General features: G+C 53.9%; 4 protein-coding genes across 4 annotated transcripts; 3 read left to right on the top strand and 1 right to left on the bottom strand.

Moving 5' to 3' along the window:
* The first annotated feature begins 1523 nt into the window (after positions 1–1523).
* Positions 1524–2413, top strand: N656DRAFT_778675 (uncharacterized protein). The gene has a single exon (XM_064815050.1). The coding sequence runs from the start codon at positions 1530–1532 to the stop codon at positions 2304–2306; it is 777 nt and encodes a 258-aa protein (XP_064670711.1). The 5' UTR covers positions 1524–1529; the 3' UTR covers positions 2307–2413.
* A 608-nt stretch (positions 2414–3021) lies between these two features.
* Positions 3022–4218, top strand: N656DRAFT_844699 (uncharacterized protein). Its single transcript, XM_064819152.1, has 2 exons — positions 3022–3607; positions 3845–4218. The coding sequence occupies exons 1-2, from the start codon at positions 3334–3336 to the stop codon at positions 4006–4008; spliced, it is 438 nt and encodes a 145-aa protein (XP_064670710.1). The 5' UTR covers positions 3022–3333; the 3' UTR covers positions 4009–4218.
* A 333-nt stretch (positions 4219–4551) lies between these two features.
* N656DRAFT_828828 (uncharacterized protein) lies at positions 4552–5286 on the bottom strand (the record flags this gene model as incomplete). The annotated part of the gene is made up of 1 exon (XM_064818555.1): positions 4552–5286. One exon carries the CDS (start codon positions 5284–5286, stop codon positions 4552–4554), a length of 735 nt encoding a protein of 244 aa, XP_064670709.1.
* A 1362-nt stretch (positions 5287–6648) lies between these two features.
* On the top strand, positions 6649–17013 carry N656DRAFT_789203 (uncharacterized protein; the record flags this gene model as incomplete). Its single annotated transcript, XM_064816765.1, has 16 exons — positions 6649–6989; positions 7041–8004; positions 8116–8878; positions 8950–8984; positions 9023–10105; positions 10179–10278; positions 10346–10520; positions 10585–13300; positions 13370–13469; positions 13509–13972; positions 14012–14029; positions 14069–15049; positions 15112–15205; positions 15277–15403; positions 15471–16113; positions 16171–17013. The coding sequence occupies 16 exons, from the start codon at positions 6649–6651 to the stop codon at positions 17011–17013; spliced, it is 9447 nt and encodes a 3148-aa protein (XP_064670708.1).
* Positions 17014–17019: the final 6 nt, after the last annotated feature.

Raw genomic sequence — 17019 nt, 5'->3', positions numbered from 1 at the left:
GCCGGAATCACGACGAGGAGACGCTTACCGCCAGACGCCGTGTTTCTCTGATCGTCTGGTAGTAATATCGGTGACCAGGTCTAGTCTCGCCGAGATATTTGTGCCGGAGCACCCGATTCGCCGCTTTGACCGCCAAGTCCCCCAGATCTTCAGGCGTACGGCCAGCCCTGATTCTCGGATCCGGGGTGGTGGAGTATTGTTTCATCACGGCCCGAGGGACTGCATCTGTTCATCGCAGTCACAGTGCAGTGCTGCTCCACAGTGAAGAATCTTGCTCGGGTACGGTTAAGTTACCTGTCAATCAAGATGCCTTATAAAGGCGTATTGGGCATTTACTTACCGACTGACATGGCAGATGAACGTTTACTACACGCGCTTACCAAGGTGTATTGTACTGTACACGTATGTACTGTACAGACAGAGAGACACGCCAGTACGGTGCGTGTAAGTGAGAACGAGGCTCCTTTGGGACAGGCTTGGACTTCATGTAGGTATTGAGAGCTAGAGCACAGCGACACGCAATAACAGCCCCCAGGTGTAGAGAACCATGGGCTTGGATCCTTCAACAGCCTGACCCAGTCACCGGCAGTCATGCTTGAACCCCTAGCCATAAGCACCCCTGTTCAGTTTATAGTTCTGAAGGAGCCTCGACCTCGCAATCTAGCATTTGAGTTCCTAGCTCGGGACTTTCTTCGGTGGCTAAGGCACAGATCCGGGATCATGGATGACAGCTAGGATGGAGTTGTGACTAGGTCCAGGACGCTCTCATACGTGCTCAAAACATGCAGTAGACTATCAAAGTCTAGGGTGAAGTGATTGCCAGTGATCTGAAGCTATTCATTGGCTGACCCAGAAAGGACCTTCTCATGCCCTGCAGCTGGCTCAAATAAGCTCAGCGACTAATGTGTTCCAGAAGACAAAATCATCGGAGTTTGCTCCGGTTGCTGGCTGGGGCCGTCGACATATGATCCGACGACATATGATCCGAAGTCCACAACTATCTTGCCCGGCCTCAGGAAGAACCTAGAGTTTCCCCTTCTTACTCACCCGTTTACCTGCTTCCCCAGTTGAGGCCAAAGCTGACTTGACTCCTGAGCTATGCAAACCCCATCCATCAACGGCAGCATTATACAACTCAAGGGGTATCCGGCACCGTCAACATGCCCCTCGCAGACACCGGAATCACGGGAGACAGCGTGGCAACAGGCTCGACGCTGGTCATCATCCTCGTCTTCCTCAGCCTGGCGCTCTACAACGTCACCGAGCTCTGCTTCATCATCTTCGCGACCTTCAAGAGACGCAGCGGTCTCTACTTTTGGAGCTTCGTGGTAGCTACACTGGGCATCGTTCCGTACTCCATCGGCTTCCTGCTCAAGACGATACAGTTGGAGGTCACGGTCGTCAGCTGGGTTTACGTCACCCTCATCGTCGTCGGCTGGTGCTGCATGGTAACAGGACAGTCAGTTGTCCTGTATTCGCGGCTGCACATCGTCCTGCGGAACCAGTCCCAGCTCCGCTTCGTCCTGGGCATGATCATCATCAACGCCATCATCTGCCACGTCCCTATCGCCGTCCTCGTGTACGGCGCCAACTCGCCCAACCCGGCCCCTTACGTCGGACCCTACTCCGTCTACGAGCGGGTACAAGTAACGCTGTTTTTTCTCCAAGAAACGATCATCTCAGCCCTGTACATCCGTGAGACGGTCGCTCTCATGCGCGCACGGCGGCGCGGGGGGATGGGCGGCAAAGTGGGCAGCACGCGGTGGCTGATGACGCACCTGATCGTGGTCAACATCATCATCGTCGTGCTGGACGTCACCATCATCGCGCTCGAGTACGCCGGCCTGTACGACCTGCAGACATCCTACAAGGCGCTCGTGTACAGCGTCAAGCTCAAGCTCGAGTTCAGCATCCTGAACCGCCTGGTCGAGATGACGCAGGGCGGCTCGAGCCACGAGAGCTCGCATGGCCGGACCGCGGCCGATAACCTGACTCGCGGGGGCGTGGTGCAGATGGATATGCTCGACGGCGAGACGACAACAACAAAGAAGAAGGGAGGCAATATGGGGAACAGCGTGTCCGTGAGGACTGGGTTGGGCGTCGGGGCTGCAAAAGCGCCCGCTGGCGGGTCGGTCGTCATGACGACAGAGATCACGGTCCAAAGAAGCCATCGGCCGCGGGACCTGGACAGCGAACGCGATTCGGACAGCATTGGTGACCGATCTGTCGAACTGGAAGGCACGGTTGGAAATACAAGGGCGCCGTCCCACTCGTCGGAGCAGCACATTGTTGATCGGCGGTCCTGATGGTGGCATATTGTGGCACTTGTTGCTTTCTTCAAGCTATCTGTTATCCAAAGGTCTGTAAGAGGTTAGGGCACCCTGAGGCCAACACACATCCCAGGTTGTATAGTATCCTTTGTTCTTCTTTTTGCTGCGGTGCCGTCGAGGTCAGGAGTCAGGGGGAGTTAGAGTGGCGCGGTCCGATCGAGCGGTTAATACACTTATGTACTGTACACATCGTTAATAATAAAAGACACCGAAAGGAATACTTAACTTACGAAGTGCCTACCAACGATATCGGAAGGCCTCGAGGCGCATCCCATTCCTCGGAGTGCTGAGTGTGCGGCCCTCGAGAGGCCGTCAGGGATTCCACATCCCAGGTCCTTGACGGTACCTTGGACGAGTTACACCCATACGGCCGGGCTATGCCTGAGCTACTTCTGTTTCGCCCATCTTGCTTTCTCTGTTTCATCAGTGCACCCATAATGGTAGATCGAGACGCCTCAGGTAGGTTCTGTAGGGGTATTTGGGTTGTCAGCACTCAGCACCTTATCAAACATGAAGGATCCTGCCAAGTGCCAAGGTCTTATCTCCGTGTAAGTCCAGTCGGTGCCCGGGAGTTATTTTCCCGTCCCCCCCTTTCGCCGGCGACTCCTCTGCAGCTTGCACGGGACCTCGCGTACAGAACGCGGGGATCCCGCCCCACAGTCCAATCACCATCCAGCGCGACACGCGCCGGAGGATTGCTGTGCCTGGCTCGGAAAGCCTTGGCCACCGACGACCGAAGCCGATGGAAGGGGACTCGGATACCCTCGCAATCCGAGTCAGCGTCCATCATTCTCGATCGAGAAGCATGATCAATCTATAAATCAGGACTCAAATCGCATCACTCCGCTCCCATCGACAGTCGACATCACCAGTTCACCAACAATCTCCAGTTCTCCACTCAGTCCTACCAGAGGCCAGCACCCAACCTCACTTACGCACATCACTGCAAGAACCCGACACCCACACCCCTCAAGCCATTGAAACAACGTGACAGAACACCAAAATGACGATCGCACACACAGGCATCAAAACCCCAGCCGACAAGCACGCCGCCATCGTGGAATGGTACACAGCCGCGCTGGCACCACTGGGGTACATCAAGGCAGTCGATTTCCTCGACGGCCTGGTTGTCGGCTTCCTGGACACCGCCACCCAGAACGTCGACTGGTGGGTCACGTCGGCGGCGGCCAATCCCCCGACCAACCCCGGTCAGGCTCAGGCTCCTGACTCGGAGGATGTGGCCCCGCTGCCTACGCACACTGCGTTTGCTGCCAAGGGTGAGTTGTTTTGTGGTTTTGGTTTTAGTTTCTCGAGGGTTGGGGGGTGTATTTGTGTTCTCAAGGGGTGCATTGGGTATAGGGGGGATTGTTTGGGGTTGTTTTCTTGTCATGTCAGGGTTAGGGCGGTAAAAGGGGTTGATGTTGAGGTTGAGGGTGTGGGGGGTGGTAGCGTGTATTCGCGATGACTCGGGAAGACATCCTGGAACCTACATACATGACTGACGGTGTTGGCAGACCGCGCGACCGTGGATGCGTTCCACCAGGCGGCCGTTGCCGCCGGCGGTAAAGATAATGGCCCCCCTGGCGTGAGGGCGCATTCCGGACCCAACTATTACGCGGCCTACGTGCTGGATCCGGCGGGCAACAACATTGAGGCCGTCTACAACCCGCCAGCTTAGCCTGCAAGTAGTCTTTGGGGTTGAGGGCTCGTGTGTTCTAGGTTCCGGGCGGCTGGAATGGCAAATCTGTGCCTTGGCCGGGGATTGACGCAACTGGATCTGAGAGGGAGTAGACATGGGGATACAAACTTCTGAACATGATGAGTATGCCCTTGAGTTCTGTAGAGAGATTAGCATATGAAACGCAGAGACAAAATATACTTAGTGACTTGAATTATTCTCAACTCATCTGTTAAGGCAGGGGGCATGTTGAGGGATTAGGGCACAAGGGTATGCAACTTGGGAGAAAAGAATGAGAGTGTCAAGAATTCAGTCTATCTGTGTCGTCCAACCTCGCTGACTTGGGGTGTCATTCTGTGCATGTGTTGACCAGCGAGGTCCGGGTACTCACCTCAGAGCGAAATGCGCTACTGTTGTGGTCTCTGGATAGGATTAGCTTCTATCTCCGAGAGAGCTGAAGGAGCGCGAGATAATCGGGATTCGTTGCCTGCTCCTCGAAGAAAGCGATGGGAAGAGTTCTGGCGGTGCCGTTATTACCCGTCGTCACAGTCTTAGGAGAGTGTCTCGCCTAAGGAATCTGGGCTTCCTGCGCTCGAGTCGGAAATCGGCCTGCTTGGACCTGTGCTTGGGGATGTTAGGCGTCGCCGGCACAACAGCAAACGGGTCCGGAATGGCGGGCGGGAGCCCGAAGACACCCCTCCAGCCATTGTAACAGGCAAAGGTCATGTCGTTGGTAACCGTGGCGTCCCACGTATCGACGGGCGTCGCGACCCGGAGACGAGCCATAATACCCAGCCAGATGGCCGAGTCCGGGTTAGTGGTCCACGCAGCCTTGCTGCCCTCTCCCTGCTGCGGTGCTTGAGGTAGTGCAGCCGCAAGACGGTGCAGAAGGGCCCTGATCCACCCCTTTGCACCATGCGCAGTCTTGGGCTCCTTGACCATCCGCTGCCCTGCTATCTGGAGTGCCCGAGTAACATAGGCCTTGGCCATGCTCGGGATCTCTGCGAGCTCGGCGATGCCGTCGACAGTCGGCACAAAGTCATTGCTAATGACTTGCACGCGAGGCAGGTGGACCCGGAGAGAACGCAGGTCCTCGGCCGGGAGTGTGCCAAGGTACCGCTTTAGGCACAGCGTGACTTCTCCGTTGTCCATTCCGGCACGCTTTAGGATATGCGCCAGCAGCACAAAGTTTTGGAGTTGCCGGTCCTTCGCCGCCTCAGCAATCATCTCCTTCCGTTTCTGGACGGAGTGCTCGGTGTTATATCCGATTTTGATCATGATTGTGGTTTTTTGCATGTATTAGGCAGTGGTATGAAAGTGTGGTAGTGAGATAGTATGCGCTGTACTGCTATCGGAGTGCTGTTAGATGTTAATTATCAGCGCGGTGAATTGTGAACGATGATACAACTTCTGGCTACATCGAACTGGGCGTGTAGACTTTTTTTATAACCATCAAGCTGCAGCCTGGGAGGTCGAGGAGGCGCATACGACAAAGCGTCTGGAACCCTCATCACGCTGGGTAAGGACAGGACAGTCGTGGGAGCCATCCATGATATCCCTTGAACATGTCGAGAGCGAAGTATTGAAAGAAACTGCCGCTATCGCAGGTGTCAGTGCAGGCACAACCCCCTTCGAGGACCAAGAATACAATGATCATAGTTTAAAACACTCGACGCAGGAAACTCAGGCAAGGGGAACAAAGAAAATGCTGCACTGTTGTCGACCAACGTTTACACAACTTGCTTCGGATTCTCAGGTCATTGAGAGATCATTGCAAAAGTAGTGACATTCGTTTGGTGATGTCATGATCATTGGTTCTGTACTCACGGCAGGTGAGCCTGCTACATTTGCGTGTCGAATATAACCTTGGATTGCTTTGATAGTCGGTCTCTTATGTTAGGCATCGACCTGTTGAATTGCCGATTCTTCTTGTCGTGTTCTCGTCATGTCCGTATCCGCTTTGGACGGCTGGTATTGCCCCGTGCCGGCAACAATATGTACCTACTTAGCCAACCTCCCCAACCTGGATTCCTGGAAGCCTCAATCGGCGGCCTGGCCGGCACAGCTCTTCGGGTATCCTTGCTTTTGGTGTGTTACCGTCGGAAAGCTGCTGCAAGCAAACAGACAGCCTCATCAGCACTCAACAGCCAATCGAGGTCTGGTTTTGTAGGTACTGTAGGCCTCAGCACAGGAGTCGTGCCAAATAAAGAGCTGCTGATCGAGATGGCGAATGAAGTGGCACAACGTGGGCCAGCAGAAACATTTGCAGATATTGGCCGGCGGCATAATGCATTGGGTAGGCTCCTTCCGTCTGGTAAACTTATGTTCTTATAGCCTTCCCTAGAAGCTTAGCATGATTGCCATATCAAGGAATTGCAAACACTCAAGCAACGAATGATTGGCTATTCGGCGGAAGCACAGATCATTTCTCATATTTTCTCATGCAATCTAAGCTTTTAACACTTTCGTGATTCGTCCTGCTATCCTTGCTATCCTTGCAACTTGAGCAGATTCTCGATGGCCTCCTCCATATCTGTTCGTCCCTTCCCTTCCAATTCTGCCCGCTCTTCCTTCCGAAACTTTCTCCTTCAGTCACGGCCTTACTTAACCTCTTTTACTGCACTGCTCGTGTAAAGTACCATGGACAAGTTGATTTTTGACCACTTGGCACTGCCCGAGCGCCTTCCCCATTCCGAGAATGCCAATCTCGACGACATCGAGGCTAGGTTGATTGACCGTCTCCTCGCCGGTACCCGTCGAATGCAGAATGGTCCTGCAGAAGAATCCAACCTGCGGGACAAAGCTTCCCATGCCTGGGAGTGTATACGCCTGTGTTTGTTGGCGTCCAAAAGTGCAAACCGACGCGGGAGCGTGAACAAAAGAGAGCTTCTCTCAGTATTTGCGTCCATGACTGCGCCCGATGCTTTGCTTCTGTACATTCGAAGTCAAAATGCCGCGCTTCTCGTGCATCGTGGGCTTGAGTAAGCAATTCCATACATTTCATCCCAATAATCTTCTCTAACAGCTTGCAGGTCGCCTGGCAATGTCGTATTTGAAGTCTTCGAAGCCTCGCCGAGAAGCGCGGACGTCTTAGCGGCGAACAACGCCCTCCAGTGGGACTTTCCTGGGAGTGCTATCGCCATTCCACTTGCCACGTTCAATGACGAGGGCTTTCAAGCTAGCCTCGCTAGCTTTCTGGAGCATGCTTCCCTCGAAAGTACGAAGGATTTCGCAGCCCATACTTCCAAAGCCGGTGTCGACATCGCCGAATGCCGTGACACGACAAGCCCCGCGGTTATCAGCTCAATGTTGATGGCAGTCTTGGAAGAAAACGGCCAAAGAATACCCACCTCTTTGCTGCGGAAGCGTGTGCGCGACGATGTCTGTTGGTCGAATGCCGGCAAACCCTGGCGTCGATCGCCCTACTGGCTTGTCCTGAGAGTTGCTGTTGCGCGTTATCTCTTGCTCACACTTGGGCCGGAGCTTGGTCGATTTGAATACAAGTTCTTCCTGTGTGTCTGCCTCGCGACATTCCTGGACTCGGCCCAGCAGTCGCTCGCTGTGGACCAGGTGCACTTCCTGAAGGCAAAGCTGTGCCGCCGGCTCGTCAAGCTAGACATCGCCAAGGGTGCAGTCAAAGACCAACATGTTAAGCAACATGTCGACATTCTCTTTGCACGCTTCACACCAACCATCGACGCCATTCTTCAAAAGGCTGCCGCCCGGGTGCAGTCCGAGTGGGAGCAGTGCAAACAGACACTGGATAGGACCATCCCCGCCCTGCCAAAAAGAGCCTCGCCGTTAGATACGGAGCTTCGCTTGTCGGTCAGCGGCCCAATTCTACGCCGAATTCAAGCCGAGTCAAGCAAAATGATGGCAGGCCGGCGGTCAATATGGGTTCCTCCACCCAATTTTGACCTTTCGGCCGTGGCTCATAAACACTTTGCTGAGTTTGCGAGACCCTTTCTCAGGGCCGCTGAGCAAGAGGACCAACTAGTGCGGAAGCCCCAATTGTCATCGCAGGACCGGGCTCTCGAAGTCGTATCGGACAATTTACAGCGCCTCATTGAGATAGGATGGCCTTTGTACCGGGGAAACGTGGGACAGATGAGTATTCTAATTCTCAATGCCATGAATATCTGGATGTGGCTTGACAAGGCCGCGTGTCATGAGTTCCCTCTGCTTCAACAGTACCATCCTGTCTTCACTCCTGAGATCATGGACGGTCTTCACCTGGCTTCTTATCAGGACTTGATTCGCCTGCAAAACATTCAAAATTACCTGAATGACCGAATTAAGGAGTGCCGTGGCACTAGAACAACAATATTCGATAACCCCACCCAAGGCTGCTTTGCGGAGAGGTATTACGATGAAGCCAGTCAAGCCACGGCAAATGCTGAAATGCGTCTGCTGCGTGAGACCATCGAAGAGACTGCCAGGAAGGAAAAGGTCAAGAAATACGAGGAATGGCGGCAGAAGAAGGCTCTATACGAACGCCTGAGAAGCCAAGTCGACGGAAGCGCCTGCATTCTCACCGTTGACGAGAATCAACCCCTGGCAAAGGGAACGCATATCGCAGAGGGTTGTCCCCGATGCCAGGCGGAACGGAGGTTGCATTCCCTGCATATTAAGATTCATGAGCATCCCCTACCATCGGAAGAATTCATGGCGAAGGTCGTATTATCTGAGCTGGTTTGCCCGCCAACATTTGCCACTTATCGCGATGCGACTTGGGTGCTATTATCGCGGCTTGCCTCTCCCGCTTTGGGCGAGCATCACCAGCCTAGGTGCCTCCTGCGTGAATATTCCGAGCTCTCCGCATTCTCCAAAAGCAGGTCGAGCATCACACTCGCATCCCGCACAAAGTCGTGTAAGTGTCGGCTGTCGTGACCATCTTACCACCCCGTGCTCTGATCAACTGACTGACTGTGTGCATTCTAGTCCTGCAAACTCACTACAGATTCATACCGTTTCCGGTAGAGTGGGATAGAGTATGCAAACCACCGGATTGAAGCTCGCGTACTTCGACGTGAACACGAAGACTTGGACCAGCGTCAGGCCGCAATTCATTCACCATCTCCAATTTCACCCGCCGTTTCAGTCCGTCCTGAACTATAACGCAGAATGTCGGGGTCCATCATCGTACGAAACCATGGCCACCCAACCTAGCTGTCCATCGGCTTTGAACCCCCACGAGTTCCTCGCCTTCAAGACCCTGTTGTCGGGATTAGCGACTCGCTGGATCTCTATCTTAGTAGAATTGGGGTCTACTAACATGAACTGGTCCAGCGAATCAAGTATGCTCCTCTTCAATCACCTAGCTCTGCAATGTGGCCCGGCATCGGCGCAAAACGACCCCCTTCGCCTGATCCACTCAGTTTTCCGCGACGCCCAGTTTGTACAGCAGCTACTCAACCAGGTGGATGCCCGACTCTCAGTCCTTGCTGCCCTGGCGAGCTGGAGGGAATCACACCTCATGGGTATCTTGATCACTTTGGCACTGCGCGTTTTTGACCTTGCTGATGCGGCAGGCCTGGGAAGCGAAATTCGTGCGCAAGCACTCGCTTCAGTAGTCAAAGCTCGACATATCTGCGTCGACTGGTTCAGAATTCTTCAAGAGGAGATTCAAGCAACATCGGACGGTTGCACAGCTCACCGGTTACAGCAACGCGCCCTGGCCGCGGCTTTGCTCTGTCGGCGCACCTTTGTCGTCTACCAGGGGCAAACGGCGGCCCTGGATCCTTCAACACTTGGCATCTATGTAGAGTCGGCAATCGTCATCCACGAGAGCATGGGAACCAATATTGAGGCTCTTCCACGGATGGTGCTGGAGGATTTGATATCGGCTATCAAGCTTTCGGCCCGTTTACAGACTCTGGCTTTCTTGTCTGTCCAGGAGTCTCCGGAAGGGTTTCATGATGCACTGAAGCGGTTCTGGCCTGGTGCAGACAGGAGTAGAACGGCGAGTTCGAAAATTGCTGTTGAACAGGGCTCTTGGGTGCGCTACGACATTCCGGAGACGGAGATGGAAAACCACCAGGTGGTACACTTTGATCTGATTCTTGGCACCCTTCTCGTGAATGGAAAGCCAGTCGGGGTAGGTCCGGCCTTCAGAGGGCCTCAGAGTTATTTGGCGTATTGGACTCGGCCCTAACAACTGCACTGTTCAGAAACTCCCACAAGATGCACAACACGCGTTAGTGATCCGACAGCTATTCGGGAATCGGCCGCTCAGGGTTTTCCAGTCGTCTCTTCCGGGGATGACGTATAGTAAGGAGTCTGAATTAGAAGGATCCCTCCCGGCCGCTGCCAGATGACTGACATTGCGGGGATATAGCTCTCACATGTCGACCGAGCAACTTTACTGTACATGTCGGGTATGAAGGCCACAATATAATTGTGGTAGCTAAGACATCAGGAATCCAGATGCGCTGGGTTCCCCGGGTGTGGTTTTACACTGGAAACAGATGGGATATTCCAAAGCCCTTGATTGAGGGGCATATCCACTGGCTGTGCGTCCTCTCCCCGGCTCAAGAGTCCCTTCGACCGAAGATTCTGACTGACATATACTGCTAGCAATTTGGACACTGGGGATGTCTATATCACGCCCATTGCCAACCCTTGGGTTATTCAAGGGCCGATGACGTGGACACTAAACATTCACAAGGGATCCTGTTGGCGAAAGCGGCCCGACGGCAACTTTGATCATCTTGTCGACCCTATGCGCCCTGTATCTCGAAACATTGAAAAGGCCTTGGAGGGTCTCGCGCCGAGGAATCAGCTTCTAATCATGCAGCCCCAGAGACCGAGAGCAGCCATGGAAGTTCACATTCTTCCCCTTCAGCTCATGTTCTTTGTGAGAAACAAAACCCTTTTTTCACCACAACTCAAGCTTGAAATCGATCCGAACCAAGATGCCGGGACCTGGTACGGCCTAATGCAAAAGCTAGTCTGCCAAAACCCCAATGACCCGCTCCGTCGGACGGTGCTAGTTCCTTTAGGTCGCCTAGAAGTCAAAAGATGGCGATGTCATGTCATCGTCAACATTGAATACAGCGACAGGTACGCCAAGTTTACTATCAATGACACGATTGGCAGGATCGACTGCCCTGCAGAACCTACGCTCGTGTATACAAAGGCGCAGTTGCATGCTTACACCTCTTTCCTGCTTCCGGATCCCCTGACCGGGAGAACAGGAACGGAGGAGAGCCTACACTTCCTTCGGTCTGGCATCTGCCAACCTTGGACTTCTCTTGGTAATGAAGAGCCAATTCTGCATTGCATCGCAAATCTGACGCCTGTCCGAGAATACTACCCGTCTGGGTTGAGGATGATGAAGACGGACCGCTGGAATGACCGCCTCACACGCCACATGCAGCACCCACTTTATCGACAGGTTGTCGAGGTAATCCTGAAGCATTCGAACGAATTGCAAACCTTCGCAGCCACCACGACTCGTACCGAGAGTGCTTCCAACAGTTATCCAGCCTTCGGCGAGTCACACCTCACCGCGCGGGCACTGGTGCGCCGTCAACTGTACGAGAGACGAGTTGACAACGAGATTGAGAATACTGCATGTGCGGGCGTGGATCGATTATATCAATCCCGGGACCGATCGTCGCCTTCGGACGAGCTGTACTCGAAAGTCTTGGAATTCACACATCTACTGCGGACCAAGCCGGATTCGTTCCAGACACCAAGAAATTTAGCTGCCATTCTCAGCCAAGGGAACATCATTGGCGGTTATGGCTCTGTTTACGACAAGGTGTCTTTGAGCGACCGGATACACACTGACCTGCGAGAGAACTGGGGCTCGCTTGTGGAATACTGTCGCAATGACCGATCATGTTTCGACCTCATGTTTTTATTCGCAGCTTTGACATACCGGGAGAACGTGGATAATCACCTGCTCAAGGCGCTTGTAGCCTTTGCTGTATTCCGTGAACTTCGGGTTCTACCCCTCCCGTCCTGGCCTTCATACTTCAACTTCCGCCCGGGGGCCAAGCCTGAGATACTGGACATCGTCAAGTTGATGCAACCTTTCCGGACACCACCGCCCTGCGTCGACGGAGAGGAATTTGGCCAATACATGAATGCGAAACAGCGCCGCAAGATATGCCAGGCCCGAGAAGCGCATCAACGGAAGAGCGAGCAGGATTGTGGCTTGCTAGCTGAGTGTCTCCTCTCGCAATGGCCATGCAGCGAGCCCAACATATCGGGTCTATCAAACACGGACCTTCTCATTGACTCTGACGAAGCGATGGAGGCAATCCGTCCGGTATCGCTAAACTTGTATCAGAACAAGGAGCTTTCCGAACATTTAAGCCAAGTCCAGGAGATCTTGAATCAACACCACTCAGATCTGAACTTTGAACTACCAGGGAAGGTCACAAATCGCGGGCCATGGCTGCGAACTGGTTCTTCTCGACTATTTCCAGTGCCCTGCCTGTGCTGTGACCTACTTGGGAGGCGTTTTGACCCGGATCTCCGACTTTCTCTTGCCTCGGAATACTTCGTCCCTGAACGGGCCCGGCATGTCGACCTTCCGCGGGTAAACAACAGGTTCTTGTCGCCCATGCCCAGCAGTCGTGCCGGCAATGGGCAGCAGCAAGCGGCACCACAAAAGAGGAGCAGTCATATCAATCATATTGAGGAGCTCCATCAAGTTGTCCGTGACCTCGACAAAAGTAAGTCATTAGTGCGGAAAAGCTATGCCCACCACCTGGCACGAAGCCTGGAGGCATTCGAGAATCGCAGGACGCCAGACCAGCTCGCCAAGCCCTTGATCCACCGTCGTGATCACACTACCTCTTCGCTGGGCGTCACTCGTATCTTTGAATCCCTGAGAACTTCGTTGGAGCAGGAAACGCCGGATATGTCAGCCAACCAGGTCAAGTGGCTACAAATAGGGGGCCTGTGGCCCGCAATCACGAGAGTTACGCTGCTTGAACAACTGCGTTCTACAGCCAACCCGAAATTTGGGAGTGGCATGCGTGAAGTAATCATCTTACTTGGGTTGACCTTAACCAAGCTTCAGCGTGAGATGAGGCTAAATGGGTGTGTGATTGCCGGCGACATGTCTCGATTCCAGGAGGAGGAGGCCAATGCTGGGCACACCAACTGGATGCCTGAGCAGTACCCAGATTGGCTGCTACTGGAAATTGAATCCAACCTCCTGATTCGGCCTGACCAGGTGGACGTGGCCCGCGCGATCATGTCGCCGGCATCCGGTGCAAACTCCGTTTTGCAGATGAACATGGGGCAGGGGAAGACATCGTGTATCATCCCGATGGTTGCGGCTTCCATGGCGGACAAAAAGCGCCTTGTTCGAGTCATTGTCCCAAAGGCGCTGCTTTTGCAGACGGCCCAACTGCTTCAATCTCGGCTTGGCGGAATACTCAACCGCTGCGTTGGGCACATTCCCTTCTCTAGGCGGACCAATACAAACCAGGAGGCGATTCGTCTGTACCACGAACTCCACAGAAATATGCTGAGGGCAGCCGGCGTGATGCTATGTCTTCCGGAGCACAATCTCTCCTTCATGCTAAGCGGGCAGCAGCGTATCCTGGACGATCGAATTGTCGAAGCGAGACAGATGGTTAAGGTGCACTCATGGCTGAGGTCTGTCTGTCGCGACATTCTGGACGAGTCTGACTACACCCTAGCTGCTCGCACTCAGCTCATTTACCCGTCCGGCAATCAGATGTCTGTCGACGGCAGTCCGCACCGATGGTTGGTAATTCAAGCTATCCTGGGCCTTGTGGATGCGTTCCTGTATGACCTGTCAAGGTCTTTTCCACGCTCCATAGAGGTCGTTAGGAGAAAGAGTGGGGGCTTCCCATTCATCTACTTCCTCCGCCGAGATGTGGAGGACGCGTTGCTCCGCCGACTGGAGATGGCTGTCAGCAGCGGACATGGCGACATTCTTCCCGTACGCTCGCTGAACGGGACGGAGCGCTCAGCTGTGCGAGAATTCATCTCCCCTAACACTCGCAAACTGAAGCCTGATACCGTGGAGACAGTACGGAACTTATGCCCCGACCGTCCACATGTCAGGCAGGCAGCATACCTGCTCCGTGGCTTGCTTGTGAATCGGATCCTGATCACGGTGCTCAAGAAGCGATGGAACGTGCAGTATGGCTTGCGCCCTAACTCAGATCCGATCGCGGTTCCTTACCATGCAAAAGGGGTGCCGAGCGAGCAGTCAGAATGGGGCCATCCAGACGTAGCAATCCTCTTCACATGTCTGGTTTTCTACTACGATGGCATCAGCGAGAGCCAACTACGGCAGGCGCTTGCACGCGTGCTTAAGTCAGACGACCCGTCAACCGAGTACGACAAGTGGGTGCACAGCTCCAGCGAGTTCCCTCCTTTTCTGCGAGCGTGGAACACGATTAGCATCGAGGACGCCACCCAAGTCCGCGAGATCTGGAAAGCAGTCCGGTACCAAGTTGTGGTAATCGACTACTTTCTCAACAATTTCGTGTTCCCCCAGCACGCAAAACAGTTCAAAGTCAAGCTGCAGTCAAGTGGATGGGACATCCCGCTGTTCTCAGCTCAGCCAAACGGTGCCGACTCTGCCGAGGAGCGGGCGATCAAGAAGGGACTACGACCGCTCACAACCGGCTTCAGTGGCACCAATGACAATCGCGCAATGCTGCCGCTTACTATCCAACAAGCAGATCTACCGACCTTGGCTCATACAAATGCTGAGGTTTTGACGTACTTGCTTCACGACCGCTCTCGACAGTGCGAGATCATTACCGGCATGCGGGGTGGGAGAGCAAGTGAAAGGGAGCTGCTTTCGATGCTCAAAAAGAAGAAGATCAAGATCTTGATTGATGCCGGGGCGCAGATCCTCGAAATGGACAATGAGACGCTGGCGAAAACTTGGCTTGAGATTGACCAGGAAGGTGAGGCTGCGCTGTACTTCGACTCCGCGAACAAGCCGTGGATCATATCCAAGAAGAACCGCAAGACACCTCTCCTGGCGTCACCTTATGCGGACGATCTGAGCAACTGTCTTGTCTATCTTGACGAGGTAAGTCTTCAATAATGCCATTTGGAAAAGCCATAGCTGACTTAGGACCCATTCTTGCACAGGCTCATACCCGAGGAACAGACCTGAAGTTCCCGCTCAATGCTTGCGGCGCTCTCACTGTTGGCCAAGGCAAGTCAAAGGACCACACGGTTCAAGGTGTGTTCCCCAAACTTAACCCCTCACTTGTCTATTGACTCATCGCTGACGTTGTTACGCGACTACTGCAGCCGCAATGAGGCTACGCCAGTTGGGCACAAGCCAGTCCGTCATGTTCTTCATTCCCCCGGAAGTCCACCAAGTGATTGGCGACCTTCGAAGAAAACCAATGGACGAGCCCATTGACTCGTATGACGTGTAAGTGGATCGTTCATTGCAGTCCGTGATGCCACGAATCTATGTATCTGTTGTTGACCTTATGTAGAGTCTGCTGGCTTCTGAATAACTCTTGTGACGCCATCGAGCAACTGCAACCCTTGTACTATTCACAAGGCATGGACTTCTGCCGGAGGACGCAAGAGGCAATCGACAACCCCGATTACCTCACAGACCCGGCGCACCAGGAGAGATATGTGGCGTCCATCAAACAGAATGAGCAACAAACCTTGCAGGAAATGTATGAGCCAAAGGTCAAAGGGACGAAAATGGCCGACTTTGTACCATCGCATCCCAAGGTGGCGGCATTTGTGAATGATCTGAACCACCGACGCAAGAGCTTCCAGGATACAGGACGGGCTGTCCATGGCTCAACCCTTCAGGAAGTCGAGCAGGAACGCGAAGTTGCCTATGATGTCGAGGTTGTCCGCCAAGTTAAAAAGCCGATTCGATACGAAGCCCACACCTTCCCTGGCTTCCATCCAGACCTTGAGAGGTTTGCCTGCACAGCCCGCTTGCCTCCCGATAGCAATGCCGTATCCCATGTCTTCCGGCTGATAGCAAATACCGCGCTGGGTCGGAAGCACAAAGTTTCATCCCGAGGCAGCCATGCGCGATCCAAGTTGTTTGTGTCGACCGAGTTCGGGCGGACCGTGAAATTGTATACTGATTTAACCCGGGACGCCTTTCTGGTAAGTAGCATATCTCGTTACGTGTGCCGTCTGGTCCAGCTCTAACCCATGCTACAGCGCCCGGTCAGCTGGATTCTCTGGAGCGAGCTTGTCCAGACGGCTGTAGTCCTAATCCCTGAAGAAGCAGAACACGTCATATGCATGATGCACGCCAGAAGGACCCATCCACAGGTCTACCTCATTACATACGCGTCGCCAGTGACACGAAGTATGCTCCCGTTCAACAACCTCAAGTTCTTCAGCATACCGCAGCTCCCGCCCGACTGGGAGGCACCCCAATGGCTCAAGACCGAGCTCGGCCTGCTCGCAGGCCGGCTGTACTTTGAATGGGACGAGTATGAAGCGCTGTGTCAGTTTTTTGGTGCTGATGAGACGGGTCCCTTGGACGACGAGAGCAGCCAGGAGGAAGAAAAAGCAGAGGATGACGATAATGATTTTGTGATCATTGATGGCGAGGCTGGGACTGCTGGCAGCACCATCACCGCTCACAACCGGACTAAGGGCGAGCTTTCAAGGGAAAGAACTAGCTTGTTCGCGCCCAGGCCATTGGTGTTTCTGCAGGAGTGGTTCGCTGTCCGCCGCCATGGCCAGGACTTTGTCCATACCCCGATGGGATTCATCATCCAGGGCAAGCCGCTGCAGGCTGATCATTACTTTTTTAGTGAGACACTATCCTCGGCTCTGCCGACGGCGGTTGGAGATGGCCTGGCTTCTGGGTTGGGTTTTGCAGAAGGGTTGGGTAAAACGCATGATGGCGGCGATGTTGATGACGGGGCTGTGTTTGATGTTATAGATGATATGGGTGCGAATGTCGGAGATAGCGGTTCGGAAGATGACTGGGAGGAAGACAGTGACAGTGAGGGTGAGAGTGAGAGTGGGAGTGAGGGTCAGTTGGACTGAGGTCGG

The sequence above is a fragment of the Canariomyces notabilis genome (genome assembly GCF_033297395.1).
Source record: "Canariomyces notabilis strain CBS 508.74 unplaced genomic scaffold N656scaffold_9, whole genome shotgun sequence".
Lineage (NCBI taxonomy): Eukaryota > Fungi > Ascomycota > Sordariomycetes > Sordariales > Chaetomiaceae > Canariomyces > Canariomyces notabilis.
This window is presented reverse-complemented; position numbering and strand designations above follow the sequence as displayed.